Source organism: Coregonus clupeaformis, chromosome 10 (genome assembly GCF_020615455.1).
Source record: "Coregonus clupeaformis isolate EN_2021a chromosome 10, ASM2061545v1, whole genome shotgun sequence".
Classification (NCBI taxonomy): domain Eukaryota; kingdom Metazoa; phylum Chordata; class Actinopteri; order Salmoniformes; family Salmonidae; genus Coregonus; species Coregonus clupeaformis.
In genome coordinates this window covers 26,754,731-26,780,195 of record NC_059201.1, presented here as the reverse complement: position 1 = coordinate 26,780,195, position 25,465 = coordinate 26,754,731, and the positions used below count along the sequence as shown (strand labels likewise).

At 39.1% G+C, this 25,465-nt stretch overlaps 1 protein-coding gene across 5 annotated transcripts in view; it reads left to right on the top strand.

Annotated features, from left to right (window-relative positions):
• Positions 1 to 20,777: 20,777 nt before the first annotated feature.
• The window catches only part of LOC121574945 (calcium-dependent secretion activator 1), a 182,433-nt gene continuing 177,745 nt past the window's right edge, over positions 20,778 to 25,465 (top strand). For all 5 annotated transcript variants that reach the window (XM_045222924.1, XM_045222923.1, XM_045222922.1 and 2 more), the window contains exon 1: positions 20,778 to 21,243. In XM_045222924.1, coding sequence (XP_045078859.1) covers positions 20,899 to 21,243 — 345 coding nt within the window. In that variant the 5' untranslated portion in view covers positions 20,778 to 20,898. The remainder of the gene's footprint in view (positions 21,244 to 25,465) is intronic.

Sequence of the window (25,465 nt, the reverse complement as noted above, 5' to 3'; positions counted from 1 at the left end):
GAGGACTCCTGATTTCTCTCTTCCCCTTCTGCCTACAGTTTCTTAACTGGTGCCCTTTCCTTGCACAGTAACTACACGGTTCCTCACATTCTCTAGCAAAATGTCCCGTTTTGTCACAATTGTAACACTTCCACTCACTCCTGTCTCCACTATTACTATTTCCTTCTTGTCTGTCTTTGCTACCGTAACCTCTCTTCTCTCCTAGGTATTGACTAATAGTCTCACTGTCTCTAATTCAACACAAAACCCCATCATCCAATTAATTTTCATACCCATTACTGTCAATGCCAAATTAGGTTTCTCTGTTCCTGTTGAAGTGCTGAGTCAATAGTAGCCAATTCAAACACCTCACAATTTGGATCAAAGGGTTCCTTAGTCTTCCCCCCACTAGAATCTACTATTTCTCCCTCAAGGACTAGTCACGCCTTATCTTCCTCTTTCTCACGCTCAAAGCTGGGGGATGGACTTCTCTCTCTTCTCTCCTGTCTGATGGATTGCATGTCTCTCTGAGGCTATTACACAATTCAGTTATTTTCCCAACATACTCTCCGTAATCGGCCCATGGCAAAAGTGTCCTATGGGCATCCCCTGAAACCCACTGCCCTCTAACGGCAGCCCAAACCTTACTATTCCTGTCATGGGGTGGGTCATTCTTTCTACCGCTCTGGCCACGTCCTCTGTGTTCATGGCCTGTCTGCTAAATGGCATATTATTATTATTACTGTATACATCTAAGGTTGCTGGGGCCCCTTTCATTCCCCGCCAATAGATTAGGTAAGGCTATCAGTGGGTACTGGCCCCCTCTTACTCTCTCTCTCTCTCTCTCACTGCTTATTTCTCCTTTACACACCTTATGTATCTGTTTAAGCATGGATTCGAGTTTATCTGCGTCCAGACGTCCCTCAAAACCATACCTCTCCCTCCACCTGGTTATATAATGGAGATTTCTTCTATCCCTGGATTCCATTTTAGTTACATCAAGCATTTCTCGTCCCCAGTAAATTCTGGGACCTCTTGTGAGGATTTGCCCCCCCCCCATGGTTGGTACTGTTAAAAATCCCTTAGCCACCTCTTCTATATTACAAGTACATTTAAAGTAATTCAAAATAGCTTCACACAACAACCCCTCATAAGGAGTGCCCAGCAGGAGTCCAATTCCTATCAGAAAACATACATACAAACATTCAGACACTCCCAATCTCTCCCAGGGGGAAAAAGTTCTTCTTCACCCTGGGTGAGATTGTTGTTCCCATAAGGGTTTCTTCATTGTGTTGTCAGGATTGGTTCTCGCTGCTCAAATCAGCTCTTACTTCAGACAATGGTCTGGAAGGAGTGGGGGCTGGAGTGCAGTGTGTTAGATGGTGCCAGGGTGCGCCTGATTTACCTCTGACCTGGACTGAGTGTGAAGTAACCTCCTTCACTTCGTGACGGTCCAGTCCACCTGGGTTCCAGCCACTTTCTTTTGTGGACTTTCACCCTCACCCAGTCTCCCACTTTTACCTTCAGTGGCGCCGGATCTCCTGTCAGCTCCCCCTCTTGGACCTTGTGAATCTGTTTGGAGAGAGCTGCAGAAAGTTCCGTCAGTTTTCTCACAATTTTACAGATTGGTATTCAGCTTCATAAGTTTCACTATAACTTCCCATCACCCATTAACGCGTTATAATACATAAAAACACACAACCCAAAAAGCCAATTGGAATTACAATGCTTAATGTATTCAGGCTATCAAAGCGTCCCTAGAACACATTCTCAGTTCGACTGCCACCCTTCACACAGCCTTATTTAGGCACCTTCATTATGTGAAGTCACAGAAGCAACTGGATCCCTTAGAGATTTTTTCTCAGGTTAACTGCACCTTTCACACAACCATTTAAATGGAATGTTTTAAATGTGAAATTACAGAGATAGCTGGCATCTCCGAGAATTTAGTACCTCTGGTCAATTTCGGTGATTCTCCCCCACCTAATTTACATTTACATTTTAGTCATTTAGCAGACGCTCTTATCCAGAGCGACTTACAGTTAGTGAATACATATATATTTTTTTTATACTGGCCCCCCGTGGGTAAAATCTTATCCACTCATACGTCAAAACACACCTACCACACAACCTATCTATTAATAGGACCTTTTAACTGTGGAAACTCACAACCTATCAGGGATAGTAGTGACGGCCATGGCTATTTCAGTATATATATATATATATATGTATATAGAATTTCGGGTAAGGTCCGACTATCTTGGTGTACTTAGCCCGTCACTGGCCGAGGCCAGCAATGTATTCTTGGTGCCAACACCGACTTATCTCAGGTGCCCCACCCTCGTACATAAAGAATTTTCAATAATTTATTATTAGGAATTATTTTGCAAAAGGTATTATTGTTTTTCAGTTATTCGAGTTATTATATATTTTCCCAAAAGGTATCAGAATCGCCCTTTTGGAACAATATATTAGCAAACCCGAGCGCTCCCAAAACAATCATCAATTTAATCCCAGGAATTATTTTGCAAAAGTTATTATTGTCTTTCAGGTACTCGAGCTATTATATATTTTCCCAAAAGGTATCAGAATCGCCCTTTTGGAAGAATATATTAACAAACTCAAGCGCTCCTAAAATAATTATCAATCTAATTCTAGGAATTATTTGCAAAAGTTATTATTGTTTTTCAGGTATTCGAGTTATTATATATTTTCCCAAAAGGTATCAGAATCGCCCTTTTGGAACAATATATTAGCAAACCCGAGCGCTTCTAAAATAATTATCAATTTTATCCTAGGAATTATTTTGCAAAAGTTATTATTGTTTTTCAGTTATTCGAGTTATTATATATTTTCCCAAAAGGTATCAGAATCGCCCTTTTGGAACAATATATTAACAAACTCGAGCGCTCCTAAAATAATTATCAATTTAATTTTAGAATTTAGGGAAATACCAACACCACAAGAGGGAAAAAGTACAAGTCAGCTTTCAGCGTAGCGGCTGCATAACATGCCGAATAGGACTCGGTGGTCCTCTTAAAAGTTATCAACTAGTTAGTCTCATGAAACGGCCAATCTTACACAACATTCAGGTTAACATTTCAACATTTACATTTGCATTACATATCAGCATCAACACATTAATACAGTTTGAGTTCCTCACAGTACATCTAGTTGAGTGCCAAGTCAACCATTGCCCGACCATCTGAACTTGTATTTTTATTTTATTTTATTGATTCTCCTCAAGGAGACTCCCAGTCGTTTAAACCATTCAACTGGCGTCTAGTCGGGAGAACCTTTTCTGGACTTGGATTCTCACGGAATTAACTCAACCCGACTATCTGAATCTTTTTATCAAGCCACCAGATCCTTCTCTTGTGGATCAAATAAAAGGGTCCATTTCTTGTGAACCAAACCTCTGTAATAGGCTCCTCACTAGAGAGCCACACTTCAACAGAAAATAAAAGTCGGTCCTTCTCTTGTGAACCACTGTAACTAGACTTCTTCTCTTAGAGTCACATTTCAACAGTAAAAACCTAAGATTTCAGATATCAACAGTAAAAATAAAAGGGTCCTTCTCTTGTGAACCAACACCTCTGTAACTAGACTCCTCACCTAGAGAGTCACATTTCAACAGTAAAAATAAAAGGGTCCTTCTCTTGTGAACCACTGTAACTAGACTCCTCACCTAGAGAGTCACATTTCAACAGTAAAAACCTAAAGAATTCAGATATCTTTACACATGTGCCTTTTGAGTCATAATAGATATGTTATAAATTTAACAGTAATCCATACTCACGCTCAGTACTACTGATCTTAATTTTGGTTTATCCTATAATACAATATGCAGATTTTGTTTTAACAGGTTCTGCTTACCTTTGTATTGACGGCCGTCTAGATCAGTTTCCTGAGGCGAGCTGGATTCCCGGCTGCTCCTGCGAACAGGTCACCCGTCCTTTCTGATCCGTCTCTTACTTGCCTCCTTTCTCTATCAACTTTCTATGGACCGAATTCAGAGAAGAAAACCATCCTCTGCTACCAATTTTGTTGATAAAACAAGTTTACTGGAGAACGGAGACCAAGTAGAGACTTTTGGACAAGGTGGATAATTGTATAATATAAGGCAGTTTATTCAGAGGTAAAGATATCTGGCATCGCGTGCACGGACCCGTTCGTCAATCTCGTAGGGAGATATCTGAGAGAGCCCCTAAACATTGTGTGCTGACATTTTATACAATAAAATGAAGTAGGTTGATTCTAGTAGTTCTGATCTTCTGATTGGTCCTGATGAGTTGGGCGAGGTCACCTCCAGGCTAGTGTCACTGTTGCATTGGCTCTGACTCGGGTTCTCTGTCTTCAGATGTTCAGCCTAAGAGAAGGGTTTTTTTGTGTGTGTGTGTGTTTGTGTGTGTTTAACAGTGGTGTGTGTGTGTGTGTTTATCAGTGGTGTGTGTGTGTGTGTGTGTGTGTGTGTGTGTGTGTGTGTGTGTTTATCAGTGATGATGTGTGTGTGTGTGTGTGTGTGTGGGTGTGTGTGTGTGTGTGTCCTCAGAGCAAGAACTCGTGAGTTGGAAGAACTGAGAGACCTATGGCGTGGGTGTTGTCCATAGCCACCTGCTGATAAGGCTGACAAGATAGAAGTTTTTTGTGCATTGTATTAAATACAAAGGCCCAACACAAGATGGGTCATGCACAAGATTTTAGTCAGACCAAGCTATAACATTATATATTTACTACGACACTCTATACATTTTCCCTGACACCCAAAAGTACTCGTTATATTTTGAATGCTTAGCAGGACAGGAAAATGGTCCAATTTACGCACTTATCAAGAGAACATCCCTGGTCATCCCTACTGCCTCTGATCTGGCAGACTCAATAAACACAAATGCTTTGTTTGTAAATTATGTCTGAGTGTTGGAGTGTGCCCCTGGCTATCCGTAAATAAATAAAAAACTGAAAATCATATGCCGTCTGGTTTGCTTAATATAAGGAATTTGAAATGATTTATACTTTTACTTTTGATACTATATTTTAATATATTTTAGCAATTACATTTACTTTTGATACTTAAGTATATTGAAAAACAAATATTTTTAGACTTTTACTCAAGTAGTATTTTACTGGATGACTTTCACTTTTACTTGAGTCATTTTCTATTAAGGTATCTTTATTTTTACTCAAGTATGACAATTGAATACTTTTTCCACCACTGGTTCTTAGGAACAGGAACAATGGTGGTCTGCTTGAAACATGTTAGGATTACAGACTGGGACAAGGAGATGTTGAAAATGTCCATGAAGACACTTGCCAGCTGGTCTGCGCATGCTCTGAGAACACGCCCTGGTATTCCGTCTGGCCCAGCGGCCTTGTGAGTCTTAACCTCTTAAGGATCGGACCCTTTTTTTCAATTTTAGCCTAAAATGACATACCCAAATCTAACTGCCTGTATTCTTGATACTATTTGAAAGGAAACACTTTGAAGTTTGTGGAAATGTGAAATTAATGTAGGAGAATATAACACGTTAGATCTGGTAAAAGATAGTACAAACCAAAAAACATGCCTTTCTATATTATTATTTTTTTTTTTTTTTGGGGGAGGGGGGGTAGATCAGATTAATATTGCAGATAGATTGTAATTTCCATCAATGTAATTGTCTGCATCACTTCCAATCCCCCATGTTTTATATATATATATACACACACATATATATACACATATATACATACATATATATATATATATATATATATATACATACATACATACATACATACATACATACATACATACATACATACATACATACATACATACATACATACATACATACATACATACATACATACATACATACATACATACATACATACATACATACATACATACATACATACAGTGGGGAAAAAAAGTATTTAGTCAGCCACCAATTGTGCAAGTTCTCCCACTTAAAAAGATGAGAGAGGCCTGTAATTTTCATCATAGGTACACGTCAACTATGACAGACAAATTGAGAATAAAAAAATCCAGAAAATCACATTGTAGGATTTTTAATGAATTTATTTGCAAATTATGGTGGAAAATAAGTATTTGGTCAATACCAAAAGTTTCTCAATACTTTGTTATATACCCTTTGTTGGCAATGACACAGGTCAAACATTTTCTGTAAGTCTTCACAAGGTTTTCACACACTGTTGCTGGTATTTTGGCCCATTCCTCTATGCATCCATGTTTTGGGGCTGTAGCTGGGCAACACGGACTTTCAACTCCCTCCAAATATTTTTTATGTGGTTGAGATCTGGAGACTGGCTAGGCCACTCCAGGACCTTGAAATGCTTCTTACGAAGCCACTCCTTCGTTGCCCGGGCGGTGTGTTTGGGATCATTGTCATGCTGAAAGACCAAGCCACGTTTCATCTTCAATGCCCTTGCTGATGGAAGGAGGTTTTCACTCAAAATCTCACGATACATGGCCCCATTCATTCTTTCCTTTACACGGAACAGTCGTCCTGGTCCCTTTGCAGAAACACAGCCCCAAAGCATGATGTTTCCACCCCCATGCTTCACAGTAGGTATGGTGTTCTTTGGATGCAACTCAGCATTCTTTGTCCTCCAAACACGACGAGTTGAGTTTTTACCAAAAAGTTATATTTTGGTTTAATCTGACAATATGACATTCTCCCAATCCTCTTCTGGATCATCCAAATGCACTCTAGCAAACTTCAGACGGGCCTGGACATGTACTGGCTTAAGCAGGGGACACATCTTGCACTGCAGGATTTGAGTCCCTGGCGGCGTAGTGTGTTACTGATGGTAGGCTTTGTTACTTTGGTCCCAGCTCTCTGCAGGTCATTCACTAGGTCCCCCCGTGTGGTTCTGGGATTTTTGCTCACCGTTCTTGTGATCATTTTGACCCCACGGGGTGAGATCTTGCGTGGAGCCCCAGATCGAGGGAGATTATCAGTGGTCTTGTATGTCTTCCATTTCCTAATAATTGCTCCCACAGTTGATTTCTTCAAACCAAGCTGCTTACCTATTGCAGATGCAGTCTTCCCAGCCTGGTGCAGGTCTACAATTTTGTTTCTGGTGTCCTTTGACAGCTCTTTGGTCTTGGCCATAGTGGAGTTTGGAGTGTGACTGTTTGAGGTTGTGGACAGGTGTATTTTATACTGATAACAAGTTCAAACAGGTGCCATTAATACAAGTAACGAGTGGAGGACAGAGGAGCCTCTTAAAGAAGAAGTTACAGACAGAAATCTTGCTTGTTTGTAGGTGACCAAATACTTATTTTCCACCATAATTTGCAAATAAATTCATTAAAAATCCTACAATGTGATTTTCTGGAATTTTCTTTCTCAATTTGTCTGTCATAGTTGACGTGTACCTATGATGAAAATTAAAGGCCTCTCTCATCTTTTTAAGTGGGAGAACATGCACAATTGGTGGCTGAATAAATACTTTTTTTCCCCCACTGTACATACATACATACATACATACATACATACATACATACATACATACATACATACATACATACACACATACAGTGGGGAAAAAAAGTATTTAGTCAGCCACCAATTGTGCAAGTTCTCCCACTTAAAAAGATGAGAGAGGCCTGTAATTTTCATCATAGGTACACGTCAACTATGACAGACAAATTGAGGAAAAAAATTCTGAAAATCACATTGTAGGATTTTTAATGAATTTATTTGCAAATTATGGTGGAAAATAAGTATTTGGTCATCTACAAACAAGCAAGATTTCTGGCTCTCACAGACCTCTAACTTCTTCTTTAAGAGGCTCCTCTGTCCTCCACTCGTTACTTGTATTAATGGCACCTGTTTGAACTTTTTATCAGTATAAAAGACACCTGCCCACAACCTCAAACAGTCACACTCCAAACTCCACTATGGCCAAGACCAAAGAGCTGTCAAAGGACACCAGAAAAATAAATTGTAGACCTGCACCAGGCTGGGAAGACTGCATCTGCAATAGGTAAGCAGCTTGGTTTGAAGAAATCAACTGTGGGAGCAATTATTAGGAAATGGAAGACATACAAGACCACTGATAATCTCCCTCGATCTGGGGCTCCACGCAAGATCTCACCCCGTGGGGTCAAAATGATCACAAGAACGGTGAGCAAAATCCCAGAACCACAGGGGGGACCTAGTGAATGACCTGCAGAGAGCTGGGACCAAAGTAACAAAGCCTACCATCAGTAACACACTACGCCGCCAGGGACTCAAATCCTGCAGTGCCAGACGTGTCCCCTCGCTTAAGCCAGTACATGTCCAGGCCCGTCTGAAGTTTGCTAGAGTGCATTTGGATGATCCAGAAGAGGATTGGGAGAATGTCATATGGTCAGATGAAACCAAAATATAACTTTTTTGGTAAAAACTCAACTCGTCGTGTTTGGAGGACAAAGAATGCTGAGTTGCATCAAAAGAACACCATACCTACTGTGAAGCATGGGGGTGGAAACATCATGCTTTGGGGCTGTTTTTTCTGCAAAGGACCAGGACGACTGATCCGTGTAAAGGAAAGAATGAATGGGGCCATGTATCGTGAGATTTTGAGTGAAAAACTCCTTCCATCAGCAAGGGCATTGAAGATGAAACGTGGCAGCGTCTTTCAGCATGACAATGATCCCAAACACACCGCCCGGGCAACGAAGGAGTGGCTTCGTAAGAAGCATTTCAAGGTCCTGGAGTGGCCTAGCCAGTCTCCAGATCTCAACCCCATAGAAAATCTTTGGAGGGAGTTGAAAGTCCGTGTTGCCCAGCGACAGCCCCAAAACATCACTGCTCTAGAGGAGATCTGCATGGAGGAATGGGCCAAAATACCAGCAACAGTGTGTGAAAACCTTGTGAAGACTTACAGAAAACGTTTGACCTGTGTCATTGCCAACAAAGGGTATATAACAAAGTATTGAGAAACTTGTGTTATTGACCAAATACTTATTTTCCACCATCATTTGCAAATAAATTCATTAAAAATCCTACAATGTGATTTTCTGGATTTTTTTATTCTCAATTTGTCTGTCATAGTTGACATGTACCTATGATGAAATTACAGGCCTCTCTCATCTTTTTAAGTGGGAGAACTTGCACAATTGGTGGCTGACTAAAAACATTTTTCCCCCACTGTATGTGTGTATATATATATATATATATATATATATATATATATATATATATATATATATATACATACATATACACACACATACACACACACATACATACATACATACATACATACATACATACACATACATATCCTTTAAAAATATATATATATTCCCCTTTATTACTTTCCAACCCCGCCACCCTTTCCCCACTTGGAGTAAACTAGTGAACAACAACGCCTAGGCCTCTACTTCCAGCCCATACCCACTATCTACATTTTATGGACACAGTCAATTTTACAGTAATTATATTTTGTTTGTTCTTTCTCCTGAACTTCTTCTACTCTCAACCTCTCCGATAATTTTCATGATGTCCATCCGGTTTGCTTCTATATGCCAAATCTTTCTAACTGTGCTCCTTCACAAAAGCTCCCAACCTACAACCCATACACTTATTATGGACACAGCGTGCCTACATTATTAGTTATCTTGTTATTGTTTGTTGTTAGTTGTTATTTGTTGTTAGTTGTTATTTGTTAGGTGTTATTAGTCCCATCCTTCAATTCCATTCAACATCTCCCATCTATCTTTTAACACCATCCATATAGGATTTCTATTTGCCATATATATTTCAACTGTACTGTGATGTCTTACAAAAGTTCTGAACCTTTCTATTCTCATTGTTTCTACAGATTGTGAATTGAAAATAAACATGTTTATTATTATGTTATTGATCGATTGACTATGACTTTTCAGATCACCCAGTAGTGCTATCTGCAGGGTTAGCTCCAGGTAAATATTGCAATCCTTTAGCCATTCCTGGACCTGTGTCCAAAAACAAGCTACAAATGGACAGTACCAAAACAAATGATCTAATGATTCTGTCTCTTCGCAGCAAAATCTGCAGAGCTGGGAAGATTGTATCCCCCATATAAATAACAGTCTATTGGTAGCAAGAATTATATATAATAATTTAAATTGAAAGATTCTATGTTTTGAATCCGGTGTCGTTTTGCGTATCAGTTCATAAACACTATGCCATGGGATCGGTACGTCAAAAATCTCTTCCCAACTATTTTGCAATCTACATGGGATGGCTGTCAATCCCTTGGTCCTTAAATGAAACTGATATACTTTTTTATTTATCACAGTTTTCCTTAACCAATTATGTTCTTTAATGCAAGGCCGACAGACAAGTTCCTTACTTTCTCCTCCTTCCACTTTCCTCTTCCATTTTTGCGGTAAAGCTGCAATTATTTGGTTGTAATTTTGGGTAGAGCAGACATTTCCATATGTTTTTGTTAGCTGCATGTGCGACATAACTCCACCAGTCCTACCGATGATATCATTTACAAAGATTATACATTTTTTAAACATTTTGTCAAAAAGAAAGGTTTTTTGTCAATTAGTATATTTTAGTTTAACCACAATATTTGTTGCATTATTTGTTCTGTAGTTTCTGGAGGATTAAATTGAAATTGCAACCAACTTTCTATGGCTTGTTTTAGAAATAGTGATATCTGGGAGATGATTTCCTTTTCAAATAACTTAAAGTGAGTGGTTGCAATCTGAATAAAGGGAAAAAGGCCATTCTTGAACATTGGGTGAGACAATCTTACTAATTTACTAGAGAACCAGTTCGGATTTAAGTATAACTTTTGTATGACTGAAGCTTTTAGTGATAGGTCTAATGCTTTAATATTTAATAATTTCTGTCCTCAGAATTCATATTCATTATATAAATAGGCCCGTTTAATTTTGTCTGGCTTGCCGTTCCAAATAAAATTGAATATTTTTTTTTCTCATATAATTAAAAAAACTGTTCGCTAGGCGTAGGCAAGACCATAAGCAAATAGGTAAACTGGGATAATACTAAAGGGTGATTTTTCCACAAATTGACAGGCACCCACCTTTCCATGGTAGCAAGATCTTATCTATTTTTGCTAACTTTCTATTATAATTTATTGAAGTGAGATCATTTATTTCCTTTGGGATATGTATTCCGAGTATATCCACACCACCATCAGACCATTTTATTGGTAAACTACATGGCAATGTAAAAATTGTATTTTTTATTGATCCAATACGTAATATAGTACATTTGTCATAATTTGGTTGTAATCCAGAGAGGTTAGAAAATGTATCTAGATCCTCTATGAGGCTGTGGAGTGATTCTAGTTGTTTTAAAAGAAAACATGAATCATCAGCGTACAATGACACCTTTGTTTTTAAGCCCTGGATTTCTAATCCCCTGATATTATTGTTGGATCTGATTTTAATAGCTAACATTTCGATGGCCACAATAAATAGATATGCCGATAGTGGACAACCTTGTTTCACTCCTCTTGACAGTTTAAAACTTTCTGAGAAATAGCCATTATTTACTATTTTACACCTAGGGTTACTATACATGATTTTGTCCCATTTTATAAGAGATTCACCAAAATTGAAATGCTCCAGGCATTTATATATAAACCCCAGTCATACTTATATATAAACCCCAGCAGACTTAAAATGCCTTTTCGAAGTCTGCTATGAATAGCAGGCCTGGTTTCTCTGATTTTCCATAATGTTCTATTGTTTCCAATACTTGCCTTATATTATCTCCAATGTATCTTCCATGTAAAAAACCTGTCTGATTAGAATGAATAATATCCGACAATACCTTTTTAATTCTATGCGCTATTCATTTTGCTAGAATTTTTGCATCACAACACTGAAGTGTAAGGGGCCTCCAATTTTTTTAATAGACTGGATCTTTATATTTTCCACTTGTATCCTGTTTCAGTAATAATGAGATCAGACCTTCTTATTGAGTGTCAGATAATCTACCATTTACATAGGAGTGGTTAAAACATGCTAATAGCGGTCCTCTTAGTATATCAAAAAAGGTTTGGTATACTTCGACTGGTATGCCATCCAACCCTGGAGTTTTCCCAGACTTAAAGTCTTTAATTACATCCAGAAGTTTATCCTCTGTCATTTTTCTGTTTTTATTGCCATCCATCTGTTCTGTTAGACTTTCTATTTCCTTTGTTAGTATAAACTCTTTTGACCTAAATTGCTTTTGTTTTCGAGATGAGTACTGAATTGCATGGCCTCTAAAGGCACATTTAAAGGTGTCCCATACAATAAGGGGATTTGCTGTACCTATGTTATGTCGGTAAAAGTCAGTTATAAATTCCATTGTTCTAGTTAAAAAATAAATGATCATCCAATAGGCTTTGATTAAATTTCCAATATCCTCGCCCACGTGGAAATTCAGTAAGAGTAATGTATATGCCAATTATATGATGGTCCGACCGCATTCTGTCCCCTATCAACACTTTTTAAACTTTTGGTGCCAACGAGAATGAGATAAGAAAGAAGTCAAGACGACTATCTTGATTGAGTCTCCGCCATGTATATCTCACTAGATCAGGATATTTAAGCCTCCATATATCTACTAGTTCTAATGTATCCATGACATTCACGATTTCCTTAAGATCATGTGGGTGATTGTTTGTGGTGTGATTTCCTTTACGGTCCATTGAGCTATTTAAAACAGTATTATAATCCCCCACCATAATAATATTGTCTTGAATTGCTTGCAGGGTTGATCATTTATTATATATATTGTCAAAGAAGTGTGGATCATCATTATTTGGTCCGTAAATGTTAATGAGCCATATCTGTTTATTGTCCAATAACATATTTAAAATAATCCATCTACCTTGCATATCTTTTTGGACAATTTGCACATTCGTATCGGAATTACTATTAATTAATATCATCACCCCTTTTGAATTTCTTTGCCCATGGGAGAAGTATTTTCCACGCAACTTCATCTAGAATTGTTGAATGAGTTTCCTGTAAACAATATATATTATATTCCTTCTCTTTGAGCCATGTAAATATTGTTCTTCTTTTGTTATTATCAGCTAAGCCATTACAATTATAACTGGCTATACTTATTTCACCATACACCATAATGAGATACAAGTTTCAAGTCTATTTATCATTATATATGTTTGTAAATTTACCATTAAAAAAACCTGTAATGATTGAGTGTCCATATAGCTGTACCATGATATTTCTATTTTTAGTTTTGTTCCATCATCTTTGAAATGCAAGATAAAGGCCACAATATAATATTGCAGTTTAGGCGCAATTTAGATTTTTGCCAATAGATGGGAGCAGTGTGTGTGAAAAGTTTCAGATTGATCCAGTGAAGCATTGCAATACTGGACTATTTTGTATAAAGTGTGCGCAAATGTGCCTAATTTGTCAATTGATACATTTTCAAGTACATAACTATAGAGAATATAGAAAAATGATATGGTAATACAAAATGTAAGTTTACACACTCCCAGGAATGTCATACATGATGGATCGTTAGGTTATACACTAGCTTTCACACATCTAGATGGCTGGGCGGGGTGGGTGTGGAGCCAGAGACAGCAGGGGTTCAAACTGTAGAACCCAGTTCCTACATTTGAATATAAAAAGGGATTTTATCAAACAAAACTATGCTACATTCTATCTCTGGGACCCTTAGGATGACAAATCAGAGCAAGATTATTGAATGTAAGTACATTACCTTCAGAGGTGAATGTATCAAACCAGTTGCTGTGATACGTTTTTTGTTGTTGTGCACTCTCCTCAAACAATAGCCTGATCTTTTTTCACTGTAATAGCTACTGTAAATTGGACAGTGCAGTTAGATTAACAAGAATTGAAGCTTTCTGCCCATATAAGACATGTCTATGTCCTGGAAAGTTTGCTGTTACTTACAACAGTCATGCTAATCACATTAGCGCACGTTAGCTCAACCGTCCCGTATACGGGACACTGATCCCGTAGAGGTTAACCTGTTTAAAATTCTTACATGAGCCACGGAGAGCGAGTTCACACAGTCGTCCGGGACAGTAGGGGCTCTCATGCCTGGCTCAGTGTTGTTTGCGAGCATTGAAGGCATTTAGCTTATCTGGGAGGTTTGTGTCACTGGGAAACTCACGGCTGGGTTTCCCTTTGTAATCCGTAATAGTCTGCAAACCCTGCCACATCCGACGAGCGTCAGACCCGGTGTAGTATGTTGGAGCTAAAAACTTAAGCATTTTGCTGCACCTGCGATAACATCTGCAAAACTGTGTACGCAACCAATACATTTTTATTTGATACTGAAAAAAATAATTAATACATTTGAATGCTAAAAGTATCATATCAATTTGGGCTACTCCGTTTTTGGTCAATATGACATGCCTAAAAGATAATATGAAAATATTTTTTGTCAATTTAGTGTATTTCTATCCACATTTTCATCCAAATTTTAGTTACAGTAACCTCAATGTGGCCATGGATGTGTTACTCTTTTTAAGTTTCAATAAATACTGTTACATTAACTTTAGGCTATTTAACGTATTACAAAAGTCATATTGAATTGTGTTTGGTTGATAATGCATGAAAAACAGAAAGGAAATCTGCTGCACACTGCTGCTCATGCTCCCAGGTGATATTTATTTATAACAACGTTTCGACCCTTAGGTTTTCATCAGGCATCCATATCCCTGGTGGGGGTGGAAGGTCCTATATATAGGGGCAGTACTCAGTGACATCACTTCCTGAAACAGGAGGTAAAAAATGTATAACATAGGTTCACAATATTAACATTCAATGTATCAAAATATATCATAATATACAGTGAGGGAAAAAAGTATTTGATCCCCTGCTGATTTTGTACGTTTGCCCACTGACAAAGAAATTATCAGTCTATAATTTTAATGGTAGGTTTATTTGAACAGTGAGAGACAGAATAACAACAAAAAAATCCAGAAAAACGCATGTCAAAAATGTTATAAATTGATTTGCATTTTAATGAGGGAAATAAGTATTTGACCCCCTCTCAATCAGAAAGATTTCTGGCTCCCATGTGTCTTTTATATAGGTAACAAGCTGAAAGTAGGATCACACTCTGAAAGGGAGTGCTCCTAATCTCAGTTTGTTACCTGTATAAAAGACACCTGTCCACAGAAGCAATCAATCAATCAGATTCCAAACTCTCCACCATGGCCAAGACCAAAGAACTCTCCAAGGATGTCAGGGACAAGATTGTAGACCTACACAAGGCTGGAATGGGCTACAAGACCATCGCCAAGCAGCTTGGTGAGAAGGTGACAACAGTTGGTGCGATTATTCACAAATGGAAGAAACACAAAAGAACTGTCAATCTCCCTCGGCCTGTGGCTCCATGCAAGATCTCACCTCGTGGAGTTGCAATGATCATGAGAACGGTGAGGAATCAGCCCAGAACTACACGGGAAGATCTTGTCAATGATCTCAAGGCAACTGGGACCATAGTCACCAAGAAAACAATTGGTAACACACTACGCCGTGAAGGACTGAAATCCTGCAGCGCCCGCAAGGTCCCCCTGCTCAAGAAAGCACATATACATGCCCGTCTGAAGTTTGCCAATGAACATCTGAATGATTCAGAGGAGAACTGGGTGAAAGTGATCAAAATGGAGCTCTTTGGCATCAACTCAACTCGCCGTGTTTGGAGGAGGAGGAATGCTGCCTATGACCCCAAGAAAACCATCCCCACCGTCAAACATGGAGGTGGAAACATTATGCTTTGGGGGTGTTTTTCTGCTAAGGGGACAGGACAACTTCACTGCATCAAAGGGACGATGGACGGGCCATGTACCGTCAAATCTTGGGTGAGAACCTCCTTCCCTCAGCCAGGGCATTGAAAATGGGTTGTGGATGGATATTCCAGCATGACAATGACCCAAAACACACGGCCAAGGCAACAAAGGAGTGGCTCAAGAAGAAGCACATTAAGGTCCTGGAGTGGCCTAGCCAGTCTCCAGACCTTAATCCCATAGAAAATCTGTGGAGCGAGCTGAAGGTTCGAGTAGCCAAACGTCAGCCTCGAAACCTTAATGACTTGGAGAAGATCTGCAAAGAGGAGTGGGACAAAATCCCTCCTGAGATTAGTGCAAACCTGGTGGCCAACTTCAAGAAACGTCTGACCTCTGTGATTGCCAACAAGGGTTTTGCCACCAAGTACTAAGTCATGTTTTGCAGAGGGGTCAAATACTTATTTCACACATTAAAATGCAATTCAATTTATAACATTTTCTGGATTTTTTTGTTGTTATTCTGTCTCTCACTGTTCAAATAAACCTACCATTAAAATTATAGACTGATCATTTCCTTGTCAGTGGGCAAACGTACAAAATCAGCAGGGGATCAAATACTTTTTTCCTTCACTGTACAAGGAATGCAATCAATATTTACAGTAATATACATACAATATTCATTCAATGTTCAATTAGATACATTTTTTTACCACACAATTTGGACAATAATGAAATTATAAAAACGGTTTCAAGTTAAACTCCTCATTAAGGCCAAGAGGAGACAGTGTGTTGAGCATCTGGATCCAAAAATATTCCCTTTGAAGAAGTTTCCTCTCAATGTCCCCTCCACTGCGTGACATCTAGACCATTTCTATTCCAATGTATCTCAGAGAACTAATAGGATGTCCAGCTTTTACAAAATGAACAGCAACCAGATTTTTTGTCTCACCTGTCCGTATATTGCTGTGGTGCTCACGAATCCGTGTCTTAAGGCTTCTGCGGGTTTTCCCTATGTAAAACAGACCACAAGGACATTTCAACATGTAAACAACATTGGTGGACATGCAAGTAATCAGGCCTTTGATCTTAAATATTTGTCCTGTGCGGAGGTGGGTAAATTAGTTGCATTTGTACGTGAAGCTGCATTGAGCACATTGGCCACATTTGTAATTACCCTCCGGAACCTTGTCCAAGAAAGTTTCCCTTTTCTCTGGTGGTTAATCAGATTTAACCACAATGTCTCTCAGGTTTGGGGGTCTTTTAAAGATCATACGTGGGGGATATTTAAAAATGGGTTTCAATTGTGGGTCAGTATCAATAATGTACTAGTGCTTCCTGATAATGTCCTTAAATGCCTTCCCCAATGGTGAGTATTGGGTAAAGCATGAGGGGACATGTTCTGCTTTTTCTTTAACTTTTGGTTGAAGGCTTTCCAGCTGTGTTAGTCCTTCAAAACGATCATTGGCATGTTTTATCCAATTGTCTTTGTACACCCTTTCCTTAAACCTCTGTGTGAGGTCCGTGGTCTGTTTCTGATAAGAAGCATCAGAGCTGCATATTCTTCTGATGCGACTGAATTGACTTATAGGGAGACTTTTAATAAGTGGACTTGGATGAAAGCTGTCACCTCTAAGGAGGGTATTCCTGTCCGTAGGTTTCCTATAGAGATCTGTAGAGAGGGATGTTTTGTCCTTAATAACCATCACATCAAGAAAACGGATTGGTGATAGGTCATAGTTAATGGTGAAATGAAGGTGTTCATTCATAGAGTTTAGATAAGCATGGAATTCCAAAAGTTCCCCCTGGGTCCCTGTATAGATCACGAAAATGTCATCCAAATATCTCAGAATTAGGAGAATATTGGAGAGAGAAGGGTTAAGGTCTGGATTCAGCACCACCTGTTTTTCTAACATTCCTAGATATAGGTTAGCATAATTAGGAGCCATAGTGCTCCCCATCACTGTCCCTTTGGTCTGGAGGAAAAAGCCTCCTCTGAAGAGAAAATTGTTGGCGGTTAATACCAGTTCAGCCAGGTCCACAATACAATTGGTGCTGGGAAGAGCATTAGGGGGACGTTCATTGAGGTAGAACTTGAGGGCCTCTAGGCCGCCCTGATGGGGGATGTTAGTTTATAGACTGGTAACATCAAAAGTAATTATTATTATTATTATTATTATTTATTATTAAAAGTACACAGAATATAATTCTCAGGTATATGGTCCACAGATTTAAAAAATAATAATTAAATCAATAGAGTCTCTGGTATACGTGGGGAGGGAGATCGCCCAGGGTTTCACAAAATAGTCTACAAAGGTAGAGATATTCTGTCAGAGATCCGTTACTACTCACAATGGGCCTGCCTGATATGGGTGGTGTCATGCTCTTGTGAATTTTGGGGAGAGCGCATGTGACAGGTGTGGTTGGGCAGTCAACTTTCATATACTCATATTCTGTCTTTGTAATTTCCCCTTCATTCAAAAATGTTGACAATTTATCATGGATCAGAGACTTGAATTGATTAGTAGGGTCCTTACGGTGTCTTTTGTAAAATTCATCATCACTAAGTTGTCTCAGAATTTCCTTTTCATAGTCTGCTGCATTTTGTATCACTATTGCACCTCCTTTGTCGGCAGGTTTTTATAATGATACTGGAGTCATTTTTGAGTTCCATAAGAGATTCTTTCTCTGCTTTGGACATATTGTGGAATACCTTGTATTCTTTTTTCTTAGCCAGGAGATTATGTACATCTTTCTCAACTAGGCGGCAATATGTTTCAAGAGAGGGATTTATTTTAGGTGGTAAAAACGTGCTTTTCCTCTTAAAATATGTATTTTCCCTTGTCATGTCCTCAGGGCGAAAGTCAGGTTCATTGTCATTCAGGTTATCAATGGGGAAAACATTAGCACCATTACCTGTCTGGTTACTAATATTGTTCAATAGATTAACATTGGCAGGTGCATAGGGAGCAACCCCATTACCAAAAAACTCAGTCAACCTCAAACTGCGGAAATACTTTTGAAAGTCTATAACGGTATCAAAGTCATTGGCCTGTGATGTAGGGTCAAATGATAGTCCCTTATCTTGGGCAGATGAACATGTGTCAGATATAGACCTGTTGGACAAGTTAATTACCGTGTCTTGCTCCGTGTATGTGGCGGGGACTTCGTGTGTTGACAGTGCAACCAACTATCAACATTTAAAGGTGATGCTAATGCTTGGATAGTTTCATCTGAGCCACTGGCTTAATCCTATTCTTTAACTTGTATTTTTGGTTTCCTTGGAGACGTGAATCCAACATATCATTTGTTAACTTGCCCACAAGTTAATAGGCTATTTACTGTATTGCAAAAGTGATATTGAATTATGTTTGGTTGTCAATGCAACCAAATACCAACATTTAAAGGAGATGTATATTTTGTGCCTCTGACTTAGTCTGGCTTTAATTCCAGTTTGTCTACAAATTAATAATTGATATGTTGGATTCACATCTTCATCTCAACCAAAGTTAAAGAATATGACTAAATAAAATCAAACTTTAGATGCACTTTAAATCAAGTTTGATTTGATTTAGTGCTATTCTTTAACATTGCTTTTTGGTTGAGATGGAGATATGAAACCAACACATTAATGATTAACTTGAAGATTACATTTGAAATTAACCAAAGCTTGAAACCCTAGGCCTATATGTATTGTCTATTTTTAGTTGAACCCTGGGTTGAATTGAAACAATAGCTGTTGATGACTTCGCAAATGCTATATAGGACTAAATAGTATCATTGATGATATATGACTTACCTACCCTTTGGAATGACTTTGATAGCAACAGTGAATCTATTTCGTTATTAGGAGATCTTATCAATTCATGTAATAGCACATTGGTAGTAGTCAGTGACAAATATCAAAGCTAAGCAGGGCTGGGCTTTGTTAAAACCCTGGCTGGGAGACCAGAAGGATAGCTGTAGATAGATCAACCCTCCAGTAAGAGGTGCTGTCTGTCCAGACTGTTTTATTTCTGATAGTGGATATAATGTTGAAGATCTGATGTTGTTTCAAAGGTACAAATTCAACATATTTTATACAAGGTTCTTCTATGTTGAAAATTGGTTACCATGATGACAAAATCCTGTGGTTGAAATTTCACCCTTAAAACCACAGTTTATGTTGATTTATTTTTTTCAAATCCAATGTATTTTTCACAATGTTTTGACAATTACGTTGAAACATCGTTGATTCAAGCAGTTTGTGCCCAGTGGGTATCCTGTGTTCGATTGGAATTATGTGAGGACCAATCCTGCATGGCAAGGGTGCTCCAGGGCAAGGTATCATGCTGTCAGCATTGAAGATTGATGACAACCATGGAGATGTGTAGGCTAAATGTGTTTTCTATAACGCACATATGTCATCAGTATACTGATTTAATTTTGCAGCTCAATTCTGATGCATAGGATATAGGCCCTATAGGCAATATTAGGCTTACTAGGCTAAAATCCAACAAAGGCACTATAATAAACAAAAATATAGGAATTAATAGTCGATTAAATCATGCACTTCAAGCCTGACTATTGACTATTCCACGCATCAAATTTAGAATAGGGCAACAAGTGGATCTTGGCGGAAATAAAAGTGAATATGGGGAATAAATAAATAATGATGTGGGGAAAGGCTTAATTGGTGAGAATCTACAATGGAGATGCCTCCGAGTCTCAGATCATCAGGTGGATTGAGTAAATCGGTTGTCGCGACAACCGCATCAACTGCGCTCCCACTCCCAGCTATAATTTGCCTTTCTATTCAGAATCATGGTCAGTTCCCGGTACCTTCCCCATCCGCGCGTTGCTTAGCAGGCGACTGAAAAGCGTTCTTTATAATCTTTCAACTGACCCCACCCCTTCTCATAGCATAGTAGCAAATCCCCGGCGGTGAGTGGAGAGTTAAAGCTGAAAACTCGTAGGCTAAGCAACTACATTTTTCTTTCGTTCGAATTCAATAGCTTTTTGTGCAGAGTTTGATATACATCGAGTTTATCAGTATTTTTTCTACCCCCGGCGTTGCCAACGCAACACAAATAGCAGCTGTCTCTGAATATTCTTGAAAAACCTCCTGTGGCACTGAGAGTCATTAGTCTCCGCTTTCTCACTCTGTCTAGATAATCTCCATCCAAGACCACCAACATGTTGGACCCATCTTCCAGTGAGGAGGAAGCGGATGAAATGGTGGAAGAAGAACGCAAAGAGGTGATGGCACCAAAGACCGGGGGCGCACGGGTGTCACCCAGCCGGACCACCGAGAGTTCTGGTGGGCTCCAGCCCTCGAGCAGGGGAAGCAGCGCTCGCCCGTCCAGCCCCAGCCCCAGCCCCTCGGTGGCCAGCGATAAGGAGAAAGATGATCTGGAAAAGATGCAGAGGGAGGAGGAAGAGCGAAAGAAGAGGCTCCAGCTCTATGTCTTTGTAATGCGCTGCATTGCCTACCCTTTTAATGCCAAGCAACCCACCGACATGGCCAGACGACAGCAGAAGGTAAGACCACTGTAAAGAATAAACACACAACAGTGACTACATAGATTTGAATTACTTTTAAATAGTATCCTATACTGTAGTATCTCATGAAACTAGTTGCCTGTCTTCTGGCATGTGATTAACGGTAGGGTAGTCATTATTAGAAAGGAACCACCCATGCACAATGTTAACTAATATGCATTAATGATGGGGTGGAATTTGAGTGCAGCCCCAACTCTTCTGATGCTGGTGTTGGAAAGAAGCAAGTCCAGTAAAGGCATATTTCAATAGCAGCAAAACTACATCAGTGACATGTCTACCAGTTGCACAGTCACATAGTTTCCTTAAAGTGCATCTCCCATTGAAATGTAGTCTAATTCAATCACAAGGAAGTGCCATATAGCTGGAAATATAGTGGCCTTTTTGTTTGTGGGTAATTTAAAGTGCCTTCAGCTCACCCACTGCCTATCAGTGACTCTGCTCTGGTGCCCTGCCCATTGTAGTAGCACTTGCATAAGTCTAGCCTCCAGGGAGGATAAGCATCCTTCTGTTCCTACATGAATCAATTAAAGCTTGTAAGGCTTGTGCACGAACGGCCTCTAACACCAGATTAATTGCTTATTTCACAAAGAGTAGCGTTTGTATTGTTGTCTATAGGCAATGTGCTGTAGGCCTATATTTCATCTGACAGATTACTTTTCCACTGCATCCAGTACATTATAAAATGTAGCCTGGTCGTGGTCAGGAAAATCCACACACCTGCTAGTGGAAGCTTTTTGGTCATGTAGAGCTTTGATCTAAGCTACCTGAATAGTAATGTAACCAGCTCCAAGAGACATCACAATCACACCAGCCTCATTTACATACTGTATTAGCTTTGTATTTTTTAGCATGAATAACGCTGTCCATCTCCCAAATAATTAAAATGTATAGACTGGCTTAATTCAAGTAGATGTTTAGGCTAAAAGTAACACATTATTTCCTCCTCTCAAAGCCCTTAAACTTAAAATGAGTAACACGTCAATGTAAAATCCCAGCCAGTGGACAGCATATGAGGCCATTTTTAATACTTGCAGATTGAATCTGATTTTTTAATGCAGTGGCCATTGTCGTGACATCAAAAGGTCAAAGCAGTGATGACATCCATCTGGATATCTCCATCATATATTTTTTTTAATGGTGAAGTCAGAGATAGACAATTACAGGAAGATCTTCAGAGGTTATCTGATCCCCTTAATAGAAAGGTGTTTCCTTTTCTTCTGTTCTTCATGGAATAGAATGACAGTATTCCTCCTAGCCTATACTAGGCTTCCACAATTCATGGACTCGGTTTACGCTGATGGTTAATGATGACGAGTATGAGTAGGCCTATTTATTATCGTCGTCGTACGGGAACCTTGTGTCAGTGTATTAAGGATGGGCAACTCCGGTGCTTGGATGGCGGAGTGTTTGCTGGTTTTTGTTACAACCTTCAAACTGGCCATTATAATATTTCCATGACAGGGGGTAGAGAAAATCAGCAGATACTGGGGCTCCTGAGAATGCAGTTGTCCATCTGCAATACTCCATATAGAGAAACCTCCAATAGGAATTCCCAAAGCAATACTTTGCAGGTGCTGATTTCTCGTGGTGACAACATGTTTTGCTCCCTTTCTCGCATGATGAAATACACCAGACAATTTGGCATTCTTTAGTGAGTCTCATGAAATATACACCATGCAGTCTGATGGGTGGTTCTTGTTAGCAGACATTTTGTGGAGATGAGTGGCAAGGGTTCACTCTCCTGGGATAAGTTGTCATACTGGTTAGACTTGCTCCATTTAGAAACTATCTTTGTCACATTACAATAACGACTAATGTTGAGTGAATGGACACATGGTGGCCCATGTCAAACCGTTGCCCACCATAAGATAGAGGGCACTTAATTACTGCTCTTGATCCTTTACTTGATGAGCTGGTGATTGTAGAGTATCTGGGGTGTGACCTTGTCCTGTCTGACCCAATGAAGTCACTCTAAGCTGATCTCATAAATGCTAGCAGATATCCATAGACTTCCAGTCATTGCACTAATGGTAGTTGGCATTGGCTCATGAAACTTCCTCTAACTTCCTTCATACTGGACACAGAGACATAAACATGGTATCCACGAGTTCATCTGACTCTGGGGAAGTACAGTGCCTTCAGAAAGTATTCACACCCCTTCAATTTTTCCACATTTTGTTGTGTTACAGCCTGCATTTAAATGAATAAAATTTAGATTTTGTGTCACTGGCCTACACACAATACCCCATAATGTCAAAGTGGAATTATGTTTTTACAAATTTTTACAAATTCATTACAAATGAAAAGCTGAAACGGCTTGAATCAATAAGTATTCATCCCCTTTGTTATGGCAAGCCTAAATAAGTTCAGGAGTAAACATTTGCTTAACAAGTCACATAATAAGTTGCATGGACTCACTCTTTGTGCAATAATAGTTTTAGTAACATGATTGTTGAATGACTACCTCATCTCTGTACCCCACACATTCGATTATCTGTAAGGTCCCTCAGTCGAGCAGTGAATTTCAAACACAGATTCAACCACAAAGACCAAGGAGTTTTTCCAATGCCTCGCAAAGAAGGGCACCCATTGATGGACAGGTAAAAAAAAAAAAAAAAGCTGACATTCCCTTTGAGAATGGTGAAGTTATTAATTACACTTTGGATGGTGTATCAATACACCCAGTCACTACGAAGATACAGGCGTCCTTCCGAACTCAGTTGCCGGAGAGGAAGGAAACCGCTCAGGGATTTCACCATGAGGCCAATGGTGACTTTAAAACAGTTACAGAGTTTGATGGCTGTGATAGGAGAAAACTGAGGATGGATCAACAACATTATAGTTATTCCACAATACTAACCTAATTGACAGAATGAAAAGAAAGAAGCACATACATAACAAAAAATATTCTAAAACATGCATCCTGTTTGCAACAAGGCACTAAAGTAATACAGCAAAAATGTGGCAAAGCAATTTACTTTTTGTCCTGAATAGAAAGTGTTATGTCGGGCAAATACAACACATTACTGAGTACCACTCTCCATATTTTCAAGCTTAGTGGTGGCTGCATAATGTTATGGGTATGCTTGTAATCGTTAAGGACAGGGGAGTTTTTCAGGATAAAAAATATCGGAATGAAGCGAAGCACAGGCAAAATCCTAGAGGAAAACCTAGTTCAGTCTGCTTTCCACCAGACACTGGGATATGAATTCACCTTTCAGCAGGACAATAACCTAAAACACAAGGCCAAATATACACTTGAGTTGCTTACCTAGACAACATTAATATTTCTGAGACTTACCCAGAAAGACTCACATCTGTAATCCCTGCCAAATGTGAATCTAACATGTATTGACTCAGGGGTGTGAATACTGATGTAAAAATCTCACCCATCTACACAATACATTTGCAAACATTTCTAAAAACATGTTTTCACTTTGACATTATGGGGTATTGTGTTTTTATTTTTTATTTAATCCATTTTGAATTCAAGCGTTAACACAACAAAATGTGGAATAAGTCAAAGGGTGTGAATACTTTCTGAAGGCACTGTAGATAAAGGGCCTCATTGCCAAAATGCAGGAGGGTAAATCACAGAATAACAGGCTTTAATCCGCAAAATACAGGTTTACGCAGAAATGCGCCAAACACACTCCAGGGCACAAAACAGGCACACTGGAAAATACAAGGCATACGGGAAAAATACCCCCGTCGATACACAATACACGTGCTCCACCGAGCTTCACTAACCTCCACAAATAAACAATCACCCACAAGAACAAGGGGGCAGAGGGAACACTTATACACGGACTAATTAGGGGAATAGAACCAGGTGTGTGTGTTTGACAAGACAATTGTGATGATGATTGGGGCGGCAGTGGTTAGTTCTCCGGTGACGACGAACGCCGAAGCCTGCCCAAACAAGGAGGGGAGGCAGCCTCGGCGGAAGTTGTGACAGTAGGCTCACCTTTCTCTCAAATATTTTATTGTTATTGTGTACACAGACAGTTACGTCACATGTCAGTATATGTGATTGTCAGACTGTTAAATAGCAATCACAAGCACATTAGAGGTTGCTGCCTATAGACAGACTAGAAATCACTGGCCACTTTAAGAAATGGAACACTAGTCACTTTAATAATGTTTTTTTATTTTTTTTATTTTTTTTAACCTTTATTTAACCAGGTAAGCCAGTTGAGAA